Source organism: Bombina bombina, chromosome 9, assembly GCF_027579735.1.
Source record: "Bombina bombina isolate aBomBom1 chromosome 9, aBomBom1.pri, whole genome shotgun sequence".
NCBI classification, from domain to species: Eukaryota; Metazoa; Chordata; class Amphibia; order Anura; family Bombinatoridae; genus Bombina; species Bombina bombina.
Genome location: NC_069507.1, coordinates 279,100,735 through 279,113,213, shown reverse-complemented (window position 1 = coordinate 279,113,213; position 12,479 = coordinate 279,100,735). Strand labels below are relative to the sequence as shown.

The 12,479-nt window shown below is 40.7% G+C and overlaps 1 protein-coding gene across 5 annotated transcripts in view; it reads left to right on the top strand.

The window, feature by feature from the left end:
- The window catches only part of LOC128640335 (tyrosine-protein phosphatase non-receptor type 6), a 601,976-nt gene that overhangs the window by 530,879 nt on the left and 58,618 nt on the right, over nt 1-12,479 (top strand). For all 5 annotated transcript variants that reach the window (XM_053692826.1, XM_053692828.1, XM_053692827.1 and 2 more), the window contains one exon: nt 2,850-2,946. In XM_053692826.1, the coding sequence (XP_053548801.1) occupies nt 2,850-2,946 (97 nt within the window). The remainder of the gene's footprint in view (nt 1-2,849; nt 2,947-12,479) is intronic.

The following is a 12,479-nucleotide window of genomic DNA, read 5'->3' as shown; positions in this document are numbered from 1 at the left end:
ATTTTAGCTGATATCACATATCACTAGGGGTCAGTTTAGCTGGTATTAGATATCACATGGGGTCAGTTTAGCTGATATCTGATTCTGATATCACATGGGGTCAGTTTAGCTGGTATTAGATATCACATGGGGTCAGTTTAGCTGATATCTGATATCACATGGGGTTAGTTTAGCTGGTATCAGATATCACATGGGGTCAGTTTAGCTGGTATCAGATATCACATGGGGTCAGTTTAGCTGATATTAGATATCACATGGGGTCAGTTTAGCTGATATCAGATATAACATGGGGTCAGTTTAGCTGATATCAGATATCACATGGGGTTAGTTTAGCTGATATCAGATATCACATGGGTTCAGTTTAGCTGATATTAGATATCACATGGGGTCAGTTTAGCTGATATCAGATATAACATGGGGTCAGTTTAGCTGATATCAGATATCACATGGGGTTAGTTTAGCTGATATCAGATATCACATGGGGTCAGTTTAGCTGGTATTAGATATCACATGGGGTCAGTTTAGCTGATATTAGATATCACATGGGGTCAGTTTAGCTGATATCAGATACCACATGGGGTCAGTTTAGCTGGTATCAGATATCACATGGGGTCAGTTTAGCTGGTATCAGATATCACATGGGGTCAGTTTAGCTGATATTAGATATCACATGGGGTCAGTTTAGCTGATATCAGATATCACATGGTGTCAGTTTAGCTGGTATTAGATATCACATGGGGTCAGTTTAGCTGAAATCTGATATCACATGGGTCAGTTTAGCTGATATTAGATATCACATGGGGTCAGTTTAGCTGATATTAGATATCACATGGGGTCAGTTTAGCTGATATCAGATATCACATGGGGTCAGTGTAGCTCATATCAGATATAACATGTGGTCAGTTTAACTAATATATTGGATATCATATGCGGTCAGTTAAGATGATATCCGATATCACATGGGGTCAGTGTAGCTAATATAAAATATCACATGGGGTCAGTGTAGCTAATATAAAATATCACTTGGAGTCAGTTTAGATTATATAAAATATCACATGTGGTTAGTTTAGCTGATATCAGATATCACATCTGGTCAGTTTAGCTGATATGAGGTATTACAAGGGGTCAGTGTAGCTCATATCAGATATCACAATGGGTCAGTTTAGCTGATATCAATTATCACATGGGGTCAGTTTAGCTGATATCAGATATCAAATGGAGTCAGTTTATCTTATATCAGATATCACATGGGGTCCATTTAGCTGATATCAGATATCCCATGTGGTCATTTTAGCTGATATGAGATATCACAATGGGTCAGAGTAGCTCATATCAGATATCCCATGTGGTCAGTTTAGCTGATATCAGATATCACATGGGGTCAGTTTATTTGATATCAGATATCGCATGGGGTCAGTTTAGCTCATATCTAATATCACATGGGGTCAGTGTAGCTCATATCAGATATCCCATGTGGTCAGTTTAACTGATATTGGATATCATATGCGGTCAGTTAAGTTGATATCAGATATCACATTGGGTCAGTGTAGCTAATATAAGATATCACATGTGGTCAGTTTAGCTGATATCAGATATTACACAGAGTCAGTGTAGCTCATAGCGAATATCCCATGTGATCAGTTCAACTAATATCAGATATCACATCTGGTTAGTTTAGCTGATATGAGGTATCACAAGGGGTCAGTTTAGCTGATATCAATTATCACATGGGGTCAGTTTAGCTGATATCAGATATCACATAGGGTAATTTTAGCTGATATCACATATCACTAGGGGTCAGTTTAGCTGGTATTAGATATCACATGGGGTCAGTTTAGCTGATATTAGATATCACATGGGGTCAGTTTAGCTGATATCTGATATCACATGGGGTCAGTTTAGCTGGTATTAGATATCACATGGGGTCAGTTTAGCTGATATCTGATATCACATTGGGTCAGTTTAGCTGGTATCAGATATCACATGGGGTCAGTTTAGCTGATATCAGATATCACATGGGGTCAGTTTAGCTGATATTAGATATCACATGGGGTCAGTTTAGCTGATATCAGATATAACATGGGGTCAGTTTAGCTGATATCAGATATCACATGGGGTTAGTTTAGCTGATATTAGATATCACATGGGTTCAGTTTAGCTGATATTAGATATCACATGGGGTCAGTTTAGCTGATATCAGATATAACATGGGGTCAGTTTAGCTGATATCAGATATCACATGGGGTTAGTTTAGCTGATATCAGATATCACATGGGGTCAGTTTAGCTGGTATTAGATATCACATGGGGTCAGTTTAGCTGATATTACATATCACATGGGGTCAGTTTAGCTGATATCAGATATCACATGGGGTCAGTTTAGCTGGTATTAGATATCACATGGGGTCAGTTTAGCTGATATCTGATATCACATGGGGTCAGTTTAGCTGATATTAGATATCACATGGGGTCAGTTTAGCTGATATTAGATATCACATGGGGTCGGTTTAGCTGATATTAGATATCACATGGGGTCAGTTTAGCTGGTATTAAATATCACATGGGGTCAGTTTAGCTGATATTAGATATCACATGGGGTCAGTTTAGCTGATATTAGATATCACATGGGGTCAGTTTAGCTGGTATTAGATATCACATGGGGTCTCTGTTCTGTGTGAACACGTAAAGCTTCTTGTTAATATGATGAAACTTGGACTTTAGGTATCAGCTCAGGTTTCTATGATACCATCATCAGGGGAGATGTAATGTAAGATCCTTTTCCTCTCTGTTGTCGCTCATTTTTCCCACAAAGCCCCCGTTCTTCTCATTTTACATCTGCTCCCCCCACAGACCCTACAAAAGATGGAATCCAAGCTACTGTACGAGAGGAAAGAGGGTCAGCGACCAGAAAATAAAAGCAAGAATCGCTACAAGAACATTTTGCCTTGTGAGTCACACAGTATGATTGTATGACCTGTATTCTTGTAACATTTACTGACCTTAACCTGTGACCTTGTGATGACATGTAAACCTGTGACTTTTAATGACCTTGTGATGATACATTATCCTGTAATGTTTACTGACCTTGTGATGACATGTAAATCTGTGACCTTTACTGACCTTGTGATGATACGTTACCATGTGATGTTTACTGACCTTGTGATGACATGTAAATCTGTGACCTTTACTGACCGTCTGATGACACATTAACCTGTAACCTTTACTGACCTTGTGATGACATGTAAACCTGTGACCTTTACTGACCTTGTGATGATACGTTACCCTGTGATGACATGTAAATCTGTGACCTTTACTGACCTTGTGATGACACATTAACCTGTAACCTTTACTGACCTTGTGATGAGGCATTAACATGTGACCTTCACTGACCTTGTGATAACACATTAACCTGTGACCTTTACTGACCGTCTGCTGACACATAAACCTGTGACCTTTACTGACCTTGTGATGACACATTAACCTGTAACTTTTACTGAACTTATGGTGACACATTAACCTGTGACCTTTACAAGTATTGCAATGGTGTGTGACCCTGTAACTTTTCTACTTATAATTTACAAACTGAATAAAGAGTCACATAATTCACAGTGTAGAGTGCAGCTCATTCTAGTAAAATGGACACTCTAATGTTTTGTGCCCTACCAGCCAATAGTCAGGTCTGAGACTAATCACTGTCAGCTGCTGATGAAGACATTTTGACTCACCATTCACCAAAATATTGCCCTCTACTTGTGTAAGGGACACAGCAGCTCAAACAGATTGTCATACATACGCCTAGATTTAGAGTTTTGCGTTAGAAGGGGTGCGTTAGGTACGTGTGTTTTTTCCCCCCCGCACCTTTGAAATAACGCTGGTATTGAGAGTTCTCTGAAGGGCTGCGTTAGGCTCCAAAAAGGGAGCGTACAGGCATATTTACCGCCACTTCAACTCTCAATACCAGCGTTGCTTACGGACGCGGCCAGCTTCAAAAACGTGCTCGTGCACGATTCCCCCATAGGAAACAATGGGGCTTTTTGAGCTGAAAAAAAAACTAACACCTGCAAAAAAGCAGCGTTCAGCTCCTAACGCAGCCCCATTGTTTCCTATGGGGAAATACTTCCTAAGTCTGCACCTAACACCCTAACATGTACCCCGAGTCTAAACACCCCTAAACTTACACTTATTAACCCCTAATCTGCTGCTCCGGACACCGCCGCAACCTACATTATCCCTATGTACCCCTAATCTGCTGCCCCTAACATCGCCGACCCCTATATTATATTTATTAACCCCTAATCTGCCGCCCCCAACGTCGTCGCTACCTACCTACACTTATTAACCCCTAATCTGCCGACCGGACCTCGCCGCTACTATAATAAATGTATTAACCCCTAAAGCTAAGTCTAACCCTAACCCTAACACCCCCCTAAGTTAAATATAATTTTTATCTAACGAAATAAATTAACTCTTATTAAATAAATTATTCCTATTTAAAGCTAAATACTTACCTGTAAAATAAACCATAAAATAGCTACAATATAAATAATAATTATATTGTAGCTATTTTAGGATTTATATTTATTTTACAGGCAACTTTGTATTTATTTTAACTAGGTACAATAGCTATTAAATAGTTAATAACTATTTAATAGCTACCTAGTTAAAATAATTACAAAATTACCTGTAAAATAAATCCTAACCTAAGTTACAATTAAACCTAACACTACACTATCAATAAATTAATTAAATAAACTACCTACAATTACCTACAATTAAATCAACTAAACTAAATTACAAACCCCCCCCCACTAAATTACAAAAAAAACAAACACTAAATTACAAAAAATAAAAAAAGATTACAAGAATTTTAAACTAATTACACCTACTCTAAGCCCCCTAAAAAAATAACAAAGCCCCCAAAATAAAAATATGCCCTACCCTATTCTAAAATAAAAAGTTTACAGCTCTTTTACCTTACCAGCCCTTAAAAGGGCCTTTTGCGGGGCATGCCCCAAAGAATTCTGCTCTTTTGCCTCTAAAAAAACATACAATACCCCCCCCAACATTACAACCCACCACCCACATACCCCTAATCTAACCCAAACCCCCCTTAAAAAACCTAACACTAAGCCCCTGAAGATCTCCCTACCTTATCTTCACAACGCCGGGTATCACCGATCCGTCCAGAAGAGGCTCCGAAGTCTTCCTCCTATCCGGCAAGAAGAGGTCCAGAAGAGGCTCCGAAGTCTTCCTCCTATCCGGTAAGAAGAGGACATCCGGACCGGCAAACATCTTCATCCAAGCGGCATCTTCTATCTTCATCCATCCGACGAGGAGCGGCTTCATCTTCAAGACCTCCGGCGCGGAACATCCTCTTCTCCCGACGACTAGACGATGACTGTAGGTTCCTTTAAGGGACGTCATCCAAGATGGCGTCCCTCGAATTCCGATTGGCTGATAGGATTCTATCAGCCAATCGGAATTAAGGTAGGAAAAATCTGATTGGTTGATTGAATCAGCCAATCAGATTGAAGTTCAATCCGATTGGCTAATCCAATCAGCCAATCAGATTGAGCTCGCATTCTATTGGCTGATCGGAACAGCCAATAGAATGCAAGCTCAATCTGATTGGCTGATTGGATCAGCCAATCGGATTGAACTTGAATCTGATTGGCTGAATCAATCAACCAATCAGATTGTTCCTACCTTAATTCCGATTGGCTGATAGAATCCTATCAGCCAATCGGAATTCGAGGGACGCCATCTTGGATGACGTCCCTTAAAGGAACCTTCATTCGTCGTCTAGTCTTCGGGAGAAGAGGATGTTCCGCGCCGGAGGTCTTGAAGATGGAGCCGCTCCTCGTCGGATGGATGAAGATAGAAAATGCCGCTTGGATGAAGATGTTTGCCGGTCCGGATGTCCTCTTCTTGCCGGATAGGAGGAAGACTTCGGAGCCTCTTCTGGACCTCTTCTTGCCGGATAGGAGGAAGACTTCAGAGCCTCTTCTGGACGGATCGGTGATACCCGGCGTGGTGAAGATAAGGTAGGGAGATCTTCAGGGGCTTAGTGTTAGGTTTTTAAGGGGGGTTTGGGTTAGATTAGGGGTATGTGGGTGGTGGGTTGTAATGTTGGGGGGGGGTATTGTATGTTTTTTTACAGGCAAAAGAGCAGAATTCTTTGGGGCATGCCCCGCAAAAGGCCCTTTTAAGGGCTGGTAAGGTAAAAGAGCTGTAAACTTTTTATTTTAAAATAGGGTAGGCCATTTTTTTATTTTGGGGGGCTTTGTTATTTTTTTAGGGGTCTTACAGTAGGTGTAATTAGTTTAAAATTCTTGTAATCTTTTTTTTATTTATTGTAATTTAGTGTTTGTTTGTTTTTTGTAATTTAGTTTAGTTGATTTAATTGTAGGTAATTGTAGGTAGTTTATTTAATTAATTTATTGATAGTGTAGTGTTAGGTTTAATTAGGTTAGGATTTATTTTACAGGTAATTTTGTAATTATTTTAACTAGGTAGCTATTAAATAGTTATTAACTATTTAATAGCTATTGTACCTAGTTAAAATAAATACAAAGTTGCCTGTAAAATAAATATAAATCCTAAAATAGCTACAATATAATTATTATTTTTATTGTAGCCATTTTAGGGTTTATTTTACAGGTAAGTATTTAGCTTTAAATAGGAATAATTTATTTACTAAGAGTTAATTTATTTCGTTAGATAACAATTATATTTAACTTAGGGGGGGGTTAGGGTTAGACTTAGCTTTAGGGGTTAATACATTTATTATAGTAGCGGCGAGGTCCGGTCGGCAGATTAGGGGTTAATAAGTGTAGGTAGGTAGCGGCGACGTTGGGGGTGGCAGATTAGGGGTTAATAAATATAATATAGGGGTCGGCGATGTTAGGGGCAGCAGATTAGGGGTACATAGGGATAATGTAGGTTGCGGCGGTATGCGGTCGGCAGATTAGGGGTTAAAAATTTTTATTAGAGTGGCGGCACCTCGGTTTAGGGGTACACAGGTAGTTTATGGGTGTTAGTGTACTTTAGAGTACAGTAGTTAAGAGCTTTATGAACCGGCGTTAGCCCAGAAAGCTCTTAACTCCTGGATTTTTTCTGCGGCTGGAGTTTTGTCGTCAGAGTTCTAATGCTCACTTCAGCCAAGACTCTAAATACCAGCGTTAGAAAGATCCCATTGAAAGATAGGATATGCAATTGACGTAAGGGGATCTGCGGTATGGAAAAGTCGCGGCTGGAAAGTGAACGTTAGACCCTTTCCTGACTGACTCTAAATACCAGCGGGCGGCCAAAACCAGCGTTAGGACCCCCTAACGCTGGTTTGGACGGCTAACGCAGAACTCTAGGCGATAGTCTAGAAATCTAGGCGATAGTGACAACGCCTTAGCTCAGTGATATAGGGATAATGACTCAGCTCAGTGACAGTGACAATGCCTTAGCTCAGTCATATAGGGATAATGACTCAGCTCAGTGACATAGTGACAACACCTCAGCTTAGTGACATAGAGAACACGCCTTACCTCAGTGACATAGTGATAATGCCTCAGCTCAGTGACATAGTGACAACGCCTTACCTCAGTGACATAGTGACAACGCCTTACCTCAGTGACATAGTGATAATGCATCAGCTCAGTGACAGTGACAATGCCTTAGCTCAGTCATATAGGGATAATGACTCAGCTCAGTGACATAGTGACAACACCTCAGCTTAGTGACATAGAGAACACGCCTTACCTCAGTGACATAGAAGTGATAATGCCTCAGCTCAGTGACAACGCCTTACCTCAGTGACATAGTGATAATGCCTCAGCTCAGTGACATAGTGACAATGCCTTAGCTCAGTGACAGTGACAATGCATTGGCTCAGTGACATAGTGATAATGCCTCAACTTTATGACATAGTGACAACACCTTAGCTCAGTGACATAGTGACAATGTCTTAACTCAATGACATAGTGACAACGCCTTAGCTCAGTGACATAGTGACAATGCCTCAGCTCAGTGACAGTGACAATGCCTCAGTTCAATAACATAGTGACAATACCTCAGCTCAATGACATAGTGACAATGCCTCAGCTCGGTGACATAGTGACAACACCTCAGCTCATTGACTTAGTGATAATGCCTCACCTCAGTGACATAGTGACAACGCCTCAGCTTATTGACATAGTGAGAACACCTTAGCTCAGTGACAATTATAATGCCTCAGCTCAGTGACATATTAGTGACAATGCCTCAGCTCAGTGACATAGCGACAATGCCTCAGCTTAGTGACATAGTGACAATGCCTTAGCTCAGTGACAAAGTGACAATGCCTCAGCTCATTGACATAGTGACAACGCCTTAGCTCAATGACATAGTGACAATGCCTCAGCTCAGTGACATAATGACAACACCTTAGCTCAGTGACATAATGACAACACCTTAGCTCAGTGACATAGTGATAATGCTTTAGCTCAGTGACATAGTGACAACACCTCAGCTCGTGACATAAAGATAACACCTTAGCTCAGTGACATAGTGACAATGCCTCAGCTCAGTGACATAGTGATAATGCCTCATCTCAGTGACATAGTGACAACGCCTTAGCTCAGTGACATAGTGACAACGCCTCAGCTCATCGACATAGTGACAAAGCCTTAGCTCAATGACATAGTGATAATGCCTCATCTCAGTGACATAGTGACAACGCCTTAGCTCAATGACATAGTGATAATGCCTTAGCTCAGTGACATAGTGATAATGCCTTAGCTATGTGACATAGCGATAATGCCTCAGCTCAGTGACATAGTGATAATGACTTAGCTCTGTGACATAGTTATAATGCCTCATCTCAGTGACATAGTGATAATGCCTCATCTCAGTGACATAGTGACAATGCCTTAGCTCAGTGACATAGTGATAATGCCTTAGCTCAGTGACATAGTGACAATGCCTTAGCTCAGTGACATAGTGACAACGCCTTAGCTCAGTGACATAGTGATAATGCCTTAGCTCAGTGACATAGTGACAACGCCTTAGCTCAGTGACATAGTGATAATGCCTTAGCTCAGTGACATAGCGATAATGCCTTAGCTCAGTGACATAGTGATAATGCCTCAGCTCAGTGACATAGTGATAATGCTTTAGCTCAGTGACATAGTGATAATGCCTTAGCTCAGTGACATAGGGATAATGCCTTAGCTCAGTGACATAGGGATAATGCCTTAGCTCAGTGACATAGGGATAATGCCTCATCTCAGTGACATAGTGATAATGCCTTAGCTCAGTGACATAGTGATAAAGCCTTAGCTCAGTGACATAGTGATAATGCTTTAGCTCAGTGACATAGTGATAATGCTTTAGCTCAGTGACATAGCGATAATGCCTTAGCTCAGTGACATAGTGACAAAGCCTTAGCTCAATGACATAGTGATAATGCCTTAGCTCAGTGACATAGTGATAATGCCTTAGCTCAGTGACATAGTGATAATGCCTCATCTCAGTGACATAGTGATAATGCCTTAGCTCAGTGACATAGGGATAATGCCTTAGCTCAGTGACATAGTGATAATGCCTTAGCTCAGTGACATAGTGATAATGCCTCATCTCAGTGACATAGTGATAATGCCTTAGCTCAGTGACATAGTGATAATGCCTTAGCTCAGTGACATAGTGACAAAGCCTTAGCTCAGTGACATAGTGATAATGCCTTAGCTCAGTGACATAGTGATAATGCCTTAGCTCAGTGACATAGTGATAATGCCTTAGCTCAGTGACATAGGGATAATGCCTTAGCTCAGTGACATAGTGATAATGCCTTAGCTCAGTGACATAGTGATAATGCCTCAGCTCAGCGACATAGTGATAATGCCTTAGCTCAGTGACATAGGGATAATGCCTTAGCTCAGTGACATAGTGATAATGCCTTAGCTCAGTGACATAGTGATAATGCTTTAGCTCAGTGACATAGTGATAATGCTTTAGCTCAGTGACATAGTGATAATGCTTTAGCTCAGTGACATAGTGATAATGCCTTAGCTCAGTGACATAGTGATAATGCTTTAGCTCAGTGACATAGTGACAATGCCTTAGCTCAGTGACATAGTGATAATGCTTTAGCTCAGTGACATAGTGATAATGCCTTAGCTCAGTGACATAGGGATAATGCCTTAGCTCAGTGACATAGTGATAATGCCTTAGCTCAGTGACATAGTGATAATGCCTTAGCTCAGTGACATAGTGATAATGCCTTAGCTCAGTGACATAGTGATAATGCTTTAGCTCAGTGACATAGTGATAATGCCTCATCTCAGTGACATAGTGATAATGCCTTAGCTCAGTGACATAGTGATAATGCTTTAGCTCAGTGACATAGGGATAATGCCTTAGCTCAGTGACATAGTGATAATGCTTTAGCTCAGTGACATAGTGATAATGCCTTAGCTCAGTGACATAGTGATAATGTCTCATCTCAGTGACATAGTGATAATGCCTTAGCTCAGTGACATAGTGACAACGCCTTAGCTCAGTGACATAGTGATAATGCCTTAGCTCAGTGACATAGTGACAAAGCCTTAGCTCAGTGACATAGTGATAATGCCTTAGCTCAGTGACATAGGGATAATGCTTTAGCTCAGTGACATAGTGACAAAGCCTTAGCTCAGTGACATAGTGATAATGCCTTAGCTCAGTGACATAGGGATAATGCCTTAGCTCAGTGACATAGTGATAATGCTTTAGCTCAGTGACATAGGGATAATGCCTTAGCTCAGTGACATAGTGATAATGCCTTAGCTCAGTGACATAGTGATAATGCCTTAGCTCAGTGACATAGTGATAACGCCTTAGCTCAGTGACATAGGGATAATGCCTTAGCTCAGTGACATAGGGATAATGCCTTAGCTCAGTGACATAGTGATAATGCCTTAGCTCAGTGACATAGTGATAATGCCTTAGCTCAGTGACATAGTGACAAAGCCTTAGCTCAGTGACATAGTGATAATGCCTCATCTCAGTGACATAGTGATAATGCCTTAGCTCAGTGACATAGTGATAATGCCTTAGCTCAGTGACATAGTGATAATGCCTTAGCTCAGTGACATAGTGACAAAGCCTTAGCTCAGTGACATAGTGATAAAGCCTTAGCTCAGTGACATAGTGATAATGCTTTAGCTCAGTGACATAGTGATAATGCCTTAGCTCAGTGACATAGTGATAATGCCTTAGCTCAGTGACATAGGGATAATGCCTTAGCTCAGTGACATAGTGATAATGCCTTAGCTCAGTGACATAGTGATAATGCTTTAGCTCAGTGACATAGTGATAATGCTTTAGCTCAGTGACATAGGGATAATGCCTCATCTCAGTGACATAGTGATAATGCCTCATCTCAGTGACATAGTGATAATGCTTTAGCTCAGTGACATAATGATAATGCCTTAGCTCAGTGACATAGTGATAATGCCTTAGCTCAGTGACATAGTGATAATGCCTCATCTCAGTGACATAGTGATAATGCTTTAGCTCAGTGACATAGTGATAATGCCTTAGCTCAGTGACATAGTGATAATGCCTTAGCTCAGTGACATAGGGATAATGCCTTAGCTCAGTGACATAGCGATAATGCCTTAGCTCAGTGACATAGTGATAATGCCTTAGCTCAGTGACATAGTGATAATGCTTTAGCTCAGTGACATAGTGATAATGCCTTAGCTCAGTGACATAGTGACAAAGCCTTAGCTCAGTGACATAGTGATAATGCCTTAGCTCAGTGACATAGTGACAAAGCCTTAGCTCAGTGACATAGTGATAATGCCTTAGCTCAGTGACATAGGGATAATGCCTCATCTCAGTGACATAGTGATAATGCCTTAGCTCAGTGACATAGTGATAATGCCTTAGCTCAGTGACATAGTGATAATGCTTTAGCTCAGTGACATAGGGATAATGACTTAGCTCAGTGACATAGTGATAATGCTTTAGCTCAGTGACATAGGGATAATGCCTTAGCTCAGTGACATAGGGATAATGCCTTAGCTCAGTGACATAGGGATAATGCCTTAGCTCAGTGACATAGTGATAATGCCTTAGCTCAGTGACATAGTGATAATGCCTTAGCTCAGTGACATAGCGATAATGCCTTAGCTCAGTGACATAGTGATAATGCCTTAGCTCAGTGACATAGTGATAATGCCTTAGCTCAGTGACATAGGGATAATGCCTTAGCTCAGTGACATAGTGATAATGCCTTAGCTCAGTGACATAGTGATAATGCTTTAGCTCAGTGACATAGGGATAATGCCTTAGCTCAGTGACATAGCGATAATGCCTTAGCTCAGTGACATAGTGATAATGCTTTAGCTCAGTGACATAGTGATAATGCTTTAGCTCAGTGACATAGTGATAATGCCTCATCTCAGTTACATAGTGATAATGCCTCATCTCAGTGACATAGTGATAATGCCTCATCTCAGTGACATA